At 37.4% G+C, this 14,792-nt stretch overlaps 2 protein-coding genes across 2 annotated transcripts in view; both read right to left on the bottom strand.

The window, feature by feature from the left end:
* Nucleotides 1-9,231, bottom strand: part of LOC139729709 (uncharacterized) — a 50,007-nt gene extending 40,776 nt beyond the window's left edge. The window contains exon 1 of the mRNA XM_071640639.1: nucleotides 8,964-9,231. Within this exon, the coding sequence (XP_071496740.1) occupies nucleotides 8,964-9,062 (99 nt within the window). The 5' untranslated portion in view covers nucleotides 9,063-9,231. The remainder of the gene's footprint in view (nucleotides 1-8,963) is intronic.
* Nucleotides 9,232-12,932: 3,701 nt separating this feature from the next.
* LOC139729700 (glutathione S-transferase theta-1-like) overlaps nucleotides 12,933-14,792 on the bottom strand; it is a 4,069-nt gene continuing 2,209 nt past the window's right edge. Inside the window, exons 4-5 of the mRNA XM_071640630.1 lie at nucleotides 14,056-14,223; nucleotides 12,933-13,103 (exon numbers count right to left, since the gene is read on the bottom strand). Coding sequence (XP_071496731.1) covers nucleotides 12,933-13,103; nucleotides 14,056-14,223 — 339 coding nt within the window. The remainder of the gene's footprint in view (nucleotides 13,104-14,055; nucleotides 14,224-14,792) is intronic.

The following is a 14,792-nucleotide window of genomic DNA, read 5'->3' as shown; positions in this document are numbered from 1 at the left end:
AATGACCTTTGACATCATCACATGACCTCCGACAACACCATAACATGAAGATACCTCTAGTGCTTCTATCACCCAAGTGTGGCTGCCATTGCTGTAACAGTTGCCAAGTTATGCATCATAAGAGAGTCTTGCAGGTAAACTTTAACATTTGTGACGGACGACGGACGGACGCCATTTGGATCCCTTAGTCTCGCCTTCACCTCCGGTGGGCGCGACAAAAATTACTCTCATGAAAACATCCACTTTTATAGTAGTACAACTCCCTAAAAGTTCCTCTATTTGTGAAGTTTCATAGGGTAACTTGACAGCTCAGCATGAACCTATTGACATGTTGCCACACCTTAGCAGGTTCATTGCACTGGCATTGTATTTCAGGTATTACCGTTACAGGGATTTAAAAGATGGCTAGGAAATACTTCAGCATGTTATGGCTGCAGAGCAAGGCACACAATGACATAATGCAAACTTTATCTACTTAAGGCTTATTTCCTGCATGAAACCCAATATTTTACGGGAAAACAGCTCACAATGCAAACACATCACGTGTGTCATTTCATATACCGAGCAAAAGGATATGGCCATGCAAACACAAGGCTGTAGACCTTGCATTAACTTGAGTTTCAATCTTGTCAATGAGTGAATTATTCAAAAAGCAACTCAATCATTCCCTGAAACAATGTTTGCTCAACTGCAATGTCATCTTACACCACTGTTGCCATGCATCACTATGTCCATTTTGCTTTTATGTTTTGCATGATTATAAGACTCAATTCACGAAATATAGAAATTGAAAATTATAGCAATACAAGTTTGGTACATACTGTACATGATCAATTAGTTTCTGAAGTGTACGTTTGCATTTCCAATATGATTTGGTGATGTAGTCACCCTACAATATTACAAATACTTGGAAGATGCATACCTTTAACAGACATGAGTACATTTGCTTGATGTACATCAATAACTGACAAGGACAGCAAAAATCATATGTGCCAAAGTATGATACACAAGGAAATGAAGTGCTCTCATATTCTACTTGTCCCAGTTCTGTTCATGCTTGGCAAGTTGATATGTCAGCTTGTAATTGTCTCATGTGAATCTTACATACTTGTATGCTCCTGAAGGCATGTGAATCTCAAGTATGTACACTACATGTTCAGGCACGTGAGCATGTGTGTGTTACCATAAAATCAAGAAACCTCAACAGGCTTAGAGCTGTCCGAGCATCAATACTTACATTCCAATCAGCCTCCTTACAGAACTTCAGCTTTTAATAAGATTAGACATGGGAGCCCCTTGGTACAGCCATGGACCCTACCATCCATGGTACAGCAGATGGCTTGACTTTTCAATGGGAGATCTTGAGTAATAAAACAAATCCTGTCCAGCGCAATCATCCCTGAACATGATGAACGATCAATCCATAATGTCCCTCCTGATTCAGGTCTATGACCAGATACCACTTAGTAATGTTGAAGGTAATCGCTAATGATGACAGAGCTCTCTAGAAAACCAGTGCTGACACTAGGTACATTCACACTGGAATTACTATGGTTATGAATACCATATGTAGTAATTTGCTGTCACTGTTTTCATGTTAGCGTAATACCAGAGTAATAGATACCGCAGTATTTCAGTTGGTATCATTCCCATTCATAAAATACCGTGATATATCTGTCCTGAAATTACGTACATCTGTCCAAGTAAAGCACTGCGCATTAACCCATTGACGACGAGCTGATTTTGCTATAATACGGATATCCCATAGACACATGCCTGAGTATACTCAGGACTACAGTAGTCTTCAATGGTTTAAGCATATCTCCTATGTTGAGAAGACAGGAAAGTGTGTCAGGTCAGGTGAGAAATAAACCGCTGTCTGAAGTTTGGAATTTTAATACATCGTGCAGGATTCACACTCAAATGCTGCATGCATAATCTGTGCAAAGTTTGAATGACCACCCTATGCTACCTTGCAGTATTTCTCCAAGAGTGGAAGAGGCTACTCTAGGTACACAAGACCATAGTGAAGACCATAGTGAACACTGATTGAAGAATCAAGGTTGGAGTAAAGAGGGACAGTAAGAAAGAAATGAAATGACCTATTTTGGGTCAACAACATTTTCAAAGATGCCCCCCCCCCCCCAACACACACAAATGAATGTTGACACCCGTCTCTGTAGGAATAAATGGTACTTAAGATTAATTCATTTTTCATTGAAATCTTGAATATATCATGTAGTTGTATTTTCTACAGGTTCATAATTTCATATAATTTTTTTAGTCTTCAGCAGACTTTCAGATTTTATTTTGATTGCCACATCACGTTCCTCTGTTCTGCGTCATGTGACATATGAAATGTTGTATTTTGAATAATCTTATTGATATGAATTTAGTGTTTTGTATAATAGTAGTATATATTTTTTTTGATGAATGTACATTGTAATATCTGATTTTTTTATTGAGGTTTTGTAATAGATAGTAAGGGAATAAGAAGAGGTTGAAGAAGGAAAAGTGAAGAAGAGGATGGTAAAGTTTATAAGGAGGAGGGAAAGACAAGAAGAAGATGAGTAGATGAGTCGATAAAAAAAAAAGTTGTGGTTAGTCAGGTGATTTGTATGAACAATAGAGATTATTTATGAAAATGAGATAACAACTGATTTTGTTTCTATATGTGTAAGTTTTTTAAGTGTTTTAATATGAATATGATTTTTATATACAGGGTGGCCCAGAAAGAACGGAATGCCTAAGATCTTTAATTTCAGCAATATCGTTGCAAATGTGTCATTATTTTGCATACTATTGGAAAGGCCATTCTTTTTCCAAGAGAATGACACCAAGCTCTTTAATTTCAGTTAATGCATTACGATTTTAGGACCATTTTTTGTCAACCCTTGCAATTTTCAAAACGTGATCACTTTGCACTCTCAGAGACACCGAAATCAGCGAGAATTCGGCTTGCCATAGAAGCAGTAACGTTCACAATGTGTGGAATGTGGCTGTCATTGTCCGTTACCATTGTGAATGAGACGACTTGACGACAAGAACACTGTCCACCCAACATTCCGCACATTGCGAACGCTACTGGTTCTACGGTAAGCCGAATTCTCACTGGTTTCTGTATCTCTGAGAGTGCAAAATGATCACATTTTGAAAATTGCAAGGGTTGACAAAAATGGGCCTAAAATAGTAACGCATAAACCGAAATTAAAGAGCTTGGTGTCATTCTATTGGAAAAAGAATGGCCTTTCTAATAGTATGCAACATGATGACATATTTGCAATGATATTGCTGAAATTAAAGATCTTAGGCGTTCAGTTCTTTTTGGGCCACCCTGTATATATATATATATTTTTTTTTTTTTTTTTGACAGAGAAGAATATAATTGATGTTTTACTGAAAGTTATAACGTCCATGCACTCTGTGTTTTATTATTCAAGTTCAGCCTTTTGCAAGCACGCCGAAACTTTCTCTCTTTGATAAAACACTCAACTTTGTTAAAAACCGCATGTTGATTCACCATTGTTAAGGTGGGGTTTTTTCTCTCTCTCTCTTTGTAATGATGTGTTTGATTATGGGCCCTCCATTCATTCATTTATTTCTGATTTTATCTCAATCTTTTTTCTCACTTGCCAGAATTGTTTAGTCTTGAGCAGACTTTTTAGATCAGTTTCACTGCCATATTATGTTTCTCTGTTGTGTGTCATGTGAAATATGAAATTTGGTAGTTTGACCAATTTTATTGATACGTGTAGATAGCCTAGCGTTTTGTATAATACATTGCAATAGTATATTTTTCATGAATGTATATTGCTTGATATTTTGTAATAGAGAGTAAATGGTATTTTAATTTTTATGATGAAAAATAATAATGTGTGATTATGATAAGGATAATTTCAGGGAATAAGAAGAGGTTAAAGGAGGGAAGGTGATGATAAGGATGGTAAAGTTTATAAGGAGGGGGAAAAGAGAAGATGGAGGAAAAGAAGATGAGTAGATGAAAAGAAAGTTGATTTTTTGATAAGGTTGTTTATTAAACAAAAGAGATTATTTATGGAAACAAGAACAGAGATGTGAATAATTGTAATTGTATTTTTTTGTTTTGTTTCTTGCTAATGGTAAAGGTTGATTTTATTGTGCAATAGTTAATATTTCTAATGTATATTTGTATATTTGAATGTATTCATGATGATCCTTGTAAAATGTCTGCAATTCAGCCTCCTGGCTGCAAGGGATACCTTTCAATCAAATAATGCATGACAAATCTTAGCCCAACTAACACCCCCCCCCCAAAAAAAAAAAAAAAAAAAAAAATATATATATATATATATATATATATATATATATAAAATGGATCAATGGACAACCATTGTGATATAGAGAATATGTATTGTATTATAGTACATTGTGTTATAATCAAAGGGTTATGTGGCTGCTATTAACATTTAAAGACATTAATCTTAATTTCAATAGGGAAATGCTACTGCTTTAAAAAACTATGTGATTTCATTGGACTGCATGAGACAGATGAACTTTAAAATGCAAATTTTAGTACGAGGCCTATTGATCTCCACCATGTGCTGACAAAAGTGTAGGAACCCAAATTGAGCATAATTGCAGCAAACAGCTAAGTGGAATCAATTATACTGGTATAGATGTACAAGAATGGAAAACTGCAACTTTAAACATACACTCAGCACAGAGCCAACTTCCCAACTTTATACAGGATCAGACAGGCTGAGGCAATCAAGCATAAGCCTAAGTTTAACATGTGCACTGGAGCACTGCACTATTGCTTTTGTTATCACATAAAGGCAAACACTCCTGTTGTCTGCTGTGTTTGGCTTTAAAGGTAAAGAGAATATATGCAAATATGACTCACAAAGAAAGGATTTACCACCTCACATCTCAGAAGTAGGTCGTGTAGTTGAATGTGTTTTTTCTCTGAAACAAATCACAGTAGATGCCTTGTTACAGGTGGTGTATAAACATTTCTCCATGAAGGACCAACCAAACTCTGGGTTAAGGACATATAGGCCTATACTGTACTTTGAAGTGAAGGCCAACTCACTATGCTGTTCATTTTGGAAAAGCAAACTGTTTGGAATTCTGCCATAGTTCTTATCATTATCAACAAACACCTACACATCTATCTACATGTAGGACACAGAGAAACATTTGGAGTCATTGACCTGCACAACAAGGGTGTCATTGAATGAGCAATGGTGTTGAAATGTGGGAACAAGGCCTTTCTAACAAGGATATTAAGAGATCAAATATAAATTCAACCAAACTTTTGCCTTTTCTAATAATAGATCATAAAATGAAAATTATGTGCTGAGATTAAAGCTGTGTTTAGTTGTGATATTTATTTATGTTTTAGATACTCAACCAAATGTGGAGGATAAAGATATTAGACCAGGGCCCCGTTTTATCAAGAGATATAATTGATTATAAATTTCCTTACCACACAGGCTGCCATATAGGCTTACCATAGAAATCAACTATATCATCAATTATAACTCTTCATAAAACAGGGCCCAGTAGTAATGTCACCAGTAATCATGTTTGCATCCTTTGTTATGTGTTACCATATGTGACCCTGCACCACAAAACAAACAGAAAGTCGCCAGACATTAATTTTTAGCTAAGACCATATTCCGAAAGAGCAGACTTTAAGCTTTAAAATGATGTATAACTCAAATCAAATGGACTCTCCTAACCTATCTAAATATTGGAAAGAAAGCACAAACTCAGGAAAAGTGTGAACTGAGAAAAGAGGCTCTGAAGTACAGTGTCTATTCAAGCTGGCTGTGCGATGAATGGGACAAAAAACAGTAAGTAAACCGCTGGAGTAACAACAATGATGGGATTATCAGATTAAACTGAGATTGAGCATGCCTCGTTAACACACTCTGTCTATAATCAATGCCAACTTTCAAAGCAGTAGCATTATCCTATCAAAAAGTTATTAGAGTTGAAAGCGAAGAGTGTGTACCAGGTTTTTCAAAAATGAAAAGGGGACTCTAAAGACACACCTAATCACACTATTTTACCAAAAATGTTCGACGTTTCATGATCCCAAATTTTAGTATAATGTAAAAGAAGACTTCCTCTTTCACAAAATGTGAAAAAGTCAAGATTGGCTAGGTTGACCCACTTCACCTATTTTCAGTCCTCATGCAAAATCAGTGTGTGTGACTTTTTGTTCGTTTTGTGATGCATGGTCACATATGACTATGCCGGATTAATGCCAGCTGATGACCTAAGTCTTGTGTAGTCATATCATTCTGTCTTCCATCAAATGACATCCTGCATCCGATGTCTTGTGTAACCACAGCAACATGTCTCCCATTCAAGGGCATCCTTTATCCAATGTCTTTTGCTAATACAGAGCTTCTTCCATTCAATGACATCCTGCATCATTATGTCTTGTGGAACCATAGCAACATGTCTTCCATTTAATGGCATCCTGCATCTCTCATGGATCAAATTAGCCTTTTTTGGCACTTTGTGATTCCAGCAGTGCTTCTTGACGGAAGTAGCTAGACTCCCAGATATCTTGCAATATCTGCTTTTTCTGAGGTTTGTCCATGCAATAATGATGTACAGACTGTATGATGTGATGATGTGCTTGAGTTTGTTGGGAACATGAAAGACCTGGGCCCATGTTGGGGTTGAACTCCATTAGTGATTTGGCTTCCCATTGTTTCAGTGCTTTTACCTCTTCTTCCGACTCAATGGCCTGAATTCACGAAGGTGGTACAATTGAAACCATGGTTTAAACCATAGACAAAGACCGTAATGTAGTTTTTTTATGGGGCGCTAAGTCTCGCATGGCCTATTTCGTTACGAAATCAGTCGTTTCGTACATGAAATGACCATTTCGTCGATGAAATGTTCATTTCATAACAAAATGTTCATTTCATAACAAAATGTTCATTTCATAACAAAATGTAACATTTCATTAACGAAATGGTCATTTCATTGACGAAATAACTGATTTCGTAACAAAATAGGCCATGCGACACTTGGCGGCCCATAAAACACTACGGTCTTTGTCCATGGTTTAAACCATGGTTTCAATTGTACCACTTTCGTGAATTCGGGCCAACATGTTGCAGAAGAATAGGCAGTCACGTGCAAACAGCCTAACAGTGACTTGGCTAGGTCTTGGATTGCAAGATGTGAGACATATAGGATCGCTTCTTGCAGGATCAATGTTGAGCAGCAAAGAGTATGTTGTTGAGGACGAGTCGGGAGTATAACGGTACTTGAGCAGGTGTCTCTGGGAAATTTGTGTTGTAGCAAAATCAGCCCGTCCTCAACAGGTTAAAGATCTGGTCCATGATGTATCATGGTCAAATGGACCATCAGCCCATATAATGATGTATCATTAGCCCAGTTCTATGATTACTCCCCCCCCCCCCCCCCCTCCATCTTAGCATCAAATGTCTGGTTACATTTTCATGCATAAAATCCTCATGCAATACTGACTGGTATTTAACCACAAACTGGAAAAAAAAAGGGAATAAAACTATGCTCTCTGTAAATAATCATAATAATTCACAAAAGGAAACACAATGTACTGCCTGCCAAAAAAAGAAAGAAAAGAAAAGAATGTTTAGACAAGAAAACTAAGGATTTCAAATTCGACACTCAAAGTGATGTACTAGTAAACACAACTATGTAGCATACTATGCACAGTTGAAAACCAATCAACAAGCCACTGGCAAATACACTTCAGGCTTGAAGGGAAAAGAATTACAGTACGTAAAAAGAAGAGAGGAGGAAGAAGAACAAGAACAAGAAGAAAAGATGAGAAAAGAAGAAGAACAAGAACAAGAAGAAAAGATGAGAAAAGAAAAAGAAGACTGAAGAAGAAAAAAAAAAGAAGAAGAAGACCGAGGAAGAAGAAGAAAACCGAAAAGCGAAGAAGATCGAAGAACAGCATCAAGAATTTAAGAAGGACCCTTCATGCCTTTGGGTTGTAAAGTGGATAACACTATGACAATACAAAGGAGCATTGAAATAGCAGGGTTGTGATGATAAGACCCATGGTCCATATACATTTTTGTAAACAATAGAGCTGTGTTAAAGGACAAGTTCACCTTCATAGACATGTGGATCAATTGAGTGAATGCAATACTTGTAGAACACATCAGTAAGAGTTTGAGGAAAATTGGACAACCCATTTAAAAATTATAAAGTTTTGAACTTTCTGCTCAGTCATTGCTGGATGAGAAGACTACTACAGCTTGTGATGTCACATGTGTACAACAATACAAAGAAAACATGAAGAAAATTCAACATATTTTCACTTTTCTCGCATGATAAAATAATGCTTGACTTGCCTCTTTCAGAAGGCAGGGGGAATGATATTACCCTTAACATATCAGTTACAGGTTGAGGAAATGTGCACTTTTTCAACAAAATTAAATTTTGTGAAATTTTCTTTATACTTTCCTTTCATTGCAAGCATGTGACATCATACACTGACACTGTAGTAGTCTTCTCATCCAGCAATGACTGCACAGATGATTTAAAAATGCATAACTTTTGCACGGATAATGTGTTCTAAAAATATTGCTGCATTCACTTAAGCCACATGCATGAAGGTGAACTTATCCTTTAAGTGTGTGTATGGCCGTGCAGTACATGTATTGCCATTGTGTGCGACAGGGCTGCGTGGAGGACGCCTCCGGGCCAGATGCCACGAAGTGGTCGGTACCTCCTTTAAGAGACATCGAGACTAGCTCGTTGTAGCTCCATGTTGGTAATCAATGGTAGTAGAGGTAATCAGCAATGCACACAATCAGACGTCACATTTCGTACATCATAGACTACTTAGTATATTACGCTTTGTGTCTCAGCAAAGTGATAAAAACAAGAAAAAAAACATCAACATCAACATAGAATTGGGCTATCCTCAGTAAAGAGAAAGAGTTGGGTTCTGACCATACCTTCAGCTCTATCTGAGCCACTGCCCCATGTTTTTCGGTGTCCAGTGCATCAAATGCGTGCCAGAGCCATCTCGGAATGCACTCCTCTCTCCGCGCCATCGTGGAACCTTATTTCCACCGTTCTACCAACAAGTTTCAAAAGTTTTACACCGGTACACCTTCCACTGAAGTTACGGCAGTCTACTGTAACCCTGGCTCTTTCACGGATGCTAGATTTGTCAGGCGCGTGGTTTCTGAATAGTAACCCACAACTAGGACATGCCTACACCTGTACATTTACCAAGGACTGCGACTGACCAGCCTGTTGTCTCAATAGTTTGGTCCCGTTGAGGCGTTTTTTACGAATAGTGAGCGGCTGATACTGAGTAGATCGACAGTTTGTTTTTGTTCGCGAACTTCCGGGATGTGTGTATAGCGTTCTATCGGCTACATTGGTTATGAATATGCATGCATGACGTCCTCGACTACTTCGATTAAATACCGGTGTATTGCCGTTATCGATCGGATAGTAATTTCAACACACATGCACAGACACAAAAGACATGCCAGCATGAGGCTATCATGACAATTGTTAACTTTTTTTTTTTTTTTTTTTTTTGGGGGGGGAGCACATTTGTGCAGTTTCTTAAAATCTGTATGAATGGATGGAAGAGTTTTTACCCCCTGCTAGTACGACTACATGAACTCCCCTCCAAATCAGTATGGACGACCCCAAGCACTTGGTAATAAGCAAGAGCAATTAGGGAACTCCCCGTGCGTGTGTTTGACGTTCTCCCCACCCCCGCACCCTCTCTCGACCACCACCTTCTTATCTCTTCTTTCTTTCTTTCTTTCTTTTTTTCTTTCTTTCTTTCTTTCCTTCCTTCTCTATTTCTTTCTTTCTTTCTCTTTCTCTCTCGCTTCCTGTCTCCCTCTCTACTCTTCGTCTTTCCAATTCCGCCTCCGTCTCCCTTTCTCTCTCCCTTGACCTTTTTCTTTGCAAAATGAGGATGTATGTAGGTCAGTGGGACACTCTTCTTGACAGCTCGAAATCATCACCCATATATTATTAAGTCATGCACTCTTTCGTTATTTCACGTAAAACTTCAAAATTCCATACGCTTCTTTTATTCTAAATCCTACACTTTTATCTAATGACTGTTCTATAGCTTTCAAAGCACTTTGAAGGTAAACAACCTTGTAAGTTCATTAAAGGGATGCTTGGTTTAGGTGAGGTATACTTAGAAACCATTGTACTTTATGAAAACGTAAAGAGAATACAATTCTAAGCCAGGAATCCAGAATTTATTTGAGGAAATTGGTTTTGAAATGCCAGAGATGTCCAAAAACAAAGTAAAACAAAGTGATCCTAAGAAAAGGTGGGTTCCACCTTTCATCAGGATTGCTTTGTTTTGGATATCTCAGCCATTCTAAAACCAAATAAAGCTGTGAATTCCTCTTAGAATTGTATGCTCTTTCATATTTCATAAGAAGTTTCTCATTATCTCAAAAATTCATCAAAAACGTTGGAATCCTAAAGCCCCGTCTCAACCGAAACATTGCCATCCCTTTAAAGTTGACTGAGGTAAACTACTGGTAAGTTCATTGAAGTTGGGTGAGGTAAACTACTGGGTAAGTCCATTGAAGTTGGCTGAGGTAAACTACCTGGTAACTTCATTGAGGTTGGGTGAGGTAAACTACCGGGTAAGTCCATTGAAGTTGGCTGAGGTAAACTACCTGGTAACTTCATTGAGGTTGGGTGAGGTAAACTACTGGGTAAGTCCATTGAAGTTGGCTGAGGTAAACTACCTGGTAACTTCATTGAGGTTGGGTGAGGTAAACTACCGGGTAAGTCCATTGAAGTTGGCTGAGGTAAACTACCTGGTAACTTCATTGAGGTTGGGTGAGGTAAACTACCGGGTAAGTCCATTGAATGTGACGAACAAAAGGGGAAATGGAGGAGGAAGGAAGACGAGTCTATGCAGATAGAGATTGTTGGAAGGAAAGGAGAAATCAGTGTTGTCAACTGAAGAATTTACGTAGAGGAAGTTCGAGTTCAAAGTGTATAGACTGAATTACATTCTATAGGCACCCAGCTTATGAGCAGTTAATGGGATACGTTCCACATGATACTCGATATCATTTTTAGAAATTATTGCTGCCATGCACTTTCTTGGAGGCATCGTGTTCACTCAAAGATGGGATGGTGATGAGGACACATTTTTTTCATGTAAACCATATCATACCCAGCACAAATCCCAACCCTAATAATTTATGATCAATTACTACAAATCAAAAGTTCTTTTTCTCTACTCACAAAGGAATATTCTTACTTTACGTATAGTAATAACCCTATACATCGTTATATATAATTTCTGATTTCACGGTTTTTTTTAGAACAATTTCCTTGAAGAGTGTTGTTATAGGACTTTCGTATAATTGATATACATCATAATAACATGCGTATGAGTAAGCAGCGAGTATATTTCTCAACGGGTGTAACTGCAACGCTATAGCTGTCAAGACGACTTTTTGCAATTCGTGTCCGCATTCATTTCATTCACTTCATTCAACCACCCATGTGACACAGTCAGAGAAATGTATCGGTTATCCGATGCTGACTTTAAATATATGATAAGCACATGACAGTTTAATGTATTTCAGTGATCTGGCTGATAAATAAGTTCTAGAAAAGTCAATAATCTAAATCCGGTGATGTATACCCTGAAATTTACACAAATAACACATTTCGTGGCAGGAAATGAAACTGGTGTTAACGACATTTAGCCGTGTATCTAATTCCGTTGTTTACATTACAATCAGTTTCACTCGAATTCCATTGTGTACTTTTTTACTAAGTTTCCACAAAATTTATATTCGTGACATACATCTATACCCAGATCAAACAAGAGTAAGATAGTAATGAAATCCCAAGACTACAATGATTATAATACAAAAAGAAGAGTGACAGGATACACTTAATTCAGTCTTTATATACAGTATATATAGTCATGTCCATATTTGGAATTAAAATAATGTGTGGTGGAACCTCCGGTTCAGTTAAATTCTAAAAGACCGTGCATGCACACAGACAGACGTCGGGAATCTATGGATCCACTGGCGTATGATCACGATAGCGGAATCATCGCTTACTCTGACAGAGTGGACAGAGATTCACATACTAGTATACATTTTTACATAAATATTACATGTGCCAACAGCTTGAATTAGAATAGAAAAAAAATAGTCTCGTAATTACTCTATTCACCAGTCCTCATGCATGCATTGACAATGACCCGTCTGTCGGGTCCGGGCCCATCACAAGCAAATATCTTTTCTTTTTTCATTTAACTCACATTAACTTTTCACTAACTCTCGCTCTTGCACGCACTTTATTCCATACATTTCTAATCACTCTATATATTGTGACATTACGCCTAACGTTTATTACAAGCGACGCGAGTTTTACCTTAAATCTACCCTTCCAATCTGTCGAAAGGACAAATTGGTTACTGTCCTCACGTTAAGCACTTTTCATTGTGATAAAAATATGGTAAAACTGCCATATATAACTCACTGCTGTGATTACGGCATTTAAATCCCATATTTTTATCAATCTCGTTTTCTTGACTCACTAGTCTGCTTCATTTTGCTTTTAACGTCAAGCGTACATCTTAAACATATTTCATGAGAAACATTTATCAATAATGCCTGCACAGTCGACGACTAAAGATATAGCTTGCTGCACAAGGCTGCAATAGACGTTTAAAAAAAGAAGTGGAAGTGTCGAACATTTTGCCATCAAACTCTGTTCTTCAGATAACTTTTCAGGTAGTCATATTAACCTCTTTATAATCATATCACATGCTATGTTTAATTGACGTTAGAGTGTGTATAATGGTGTTATAAGATCATACTGTTGACCGAACTCAAAATTTATTTGCATATATAAGGAAACATTATTCACTGAAGACTTGCAAGTTGCTTTAATCATTTATCAGTCTTTTGCTTTCTTTTCAGATAGCCAGCCCTCCATTTGTAGATGACGTCAAAAACCTCGTCAAATGCTGGGTTGAGTCGATCCCGGACCCTGTTCACGTACTCCTCCAGATTTTGGTTTCCTTCGCTCACGTGGCGTCCACTTATGGTATGTTGAATCATCTGGGCGGAGGAGAGAATGTGACAAAATATAGTGGAAATCTTACGAAATCGAAAGATGAGCATAAGGAAGCTTCAAAGCGAAATTTGAGAGGGTATACACTTAGTGCATTTTGCGTTTGTGTTTGTATGTGTGTGATTCTATTGGGTTGTGGTGCTTTTTTTAAAGTTTATCTTTTGCAATATTCAGAGCTTCCTTGCGCATTTTCTCCTTTTATCACTTTGACTAATCACCTCCACTTTATTTTCTGTTCCATTAAAATTTCTCTCACATTTATCGTTGTTTGACGTCACAGGTGCGTGTTGTTGTTGGTGACGTGGAGGTGGTGCTGTTGTTGTTGTTGTTGTTTGGTCTTTTCTCACTTTGGAGTGATAAGAGTAAAAGTATGTAGTATTATAGTTTGTTTGTGTGTGTGTGTGTGTGTGTGTGTGTGTGTGTGTGTGTTTGTGCGTGTGTTTCATTTTAATGTTAAGAAAGAGAACTCATGATACCGGTCAATACACGAACACCAGTCACGCTTTAGAGTGATCATCATACCTATACTCAGTTATAACAAGACGTTGACGTCACCATCAATTTATAAAAATTTTCACAATGTGCAACAATTTTCAAATAGGACGGTTTGCGAGTGATACTAGATTCTAAAAGTTAGAGCGGTGGCGATCACACGAATGTTGTAACAAAGTTGATTTTACAGATAATCAATTGAATATACCATTGTTCTCGTAGTGAAATCAGCAGCTCACAGAGGGCACAATTAAAGACAGTTTTTCACAACCCTTTGCAGGCCACCAGCATTTTTCTGAACCGCAAAGACAAATGTCGAAAGGAATACTCGTTTACTCATCATTGTGATTGTTTCGCTGTTTTTTTTTTTCATGTTACACATTTCATGAATAAGCACTTAACTGGTAACATAGTGGTGTTTTTTCCAACCTTTGCAAGCACGCTTACCTCACTGACCATCATGATGTCCGCATAGCTGATCTCATCACCGAGGATGAAGGGCTTGCCAGCCAAGAAAACCCGCTCGAATGTACTCAGGGCTTTTCGAACGATTTTCTCCTTCTCTTTAATTGTTTCCTCGGAAGCCGATATGTTAGCTATTATAGGCAACAACACCTAGTAAGTCCAATAATAACACAAAAATAAGACAGATAAGCATGGCAGTCATGATGTTTCAAAGACCTGTATATTCATGGGTGAGCTGGCTAAATACATGGATATTTTTGGGTTGTGTTTTGTCCCCCCCCCCCCAAAAAAAAAAAAAACCACCAAAAAACAAAAACAAAAACAAAAACACGTTCCTACTTGTTGGTAACTATCAGTCGTCTGTCTTTCTGTGTATGTATGTTAATCATTTACTTGTACTGTCTCCTGCAAATGCCGAATTATAATAAAGGAATAACAATGATAATGATAATAATAATAATAATGATAACAAAATCTTTATGATTTATTTTGGATTCAAGGGCATGTTTAAAATTGAAATCTATTGTTTGATAACAGATACAACCTAACACATCTATTGCAAATGTCAATAAGTTTCCGAAAGGTACGGTTTGTGATACCAGCGTTGAGTTCAAAAGGTTTCGAGGGGTTCCAAGATAGGCTAGTATTTATACAGCTTCCTATGAAAAGTGTACCGCTATGCAATATCATATTGAAGTGGTTTAGTTCTACTTAGACTT

Source organism: Diadema antillarum, unplaced genomic scaffold (assembly GCF_040938485.1).
Source record: "Diadema antillarum isolate AM-2024a unplaced genomic scaffold, OU_Dant_1.0 seq00000250_RagTag, whole genome shotgun sequence".
Taxonomy (NCBI): Eukaryota; Metazoa; Echinodermata; class Echinoidea; order Diadematoida; family Diadematidae; genus Diadema; species Diadema antillarum.
This window is presented reverse-complemented; position numbering and strand designations above follow the sequence as displayed.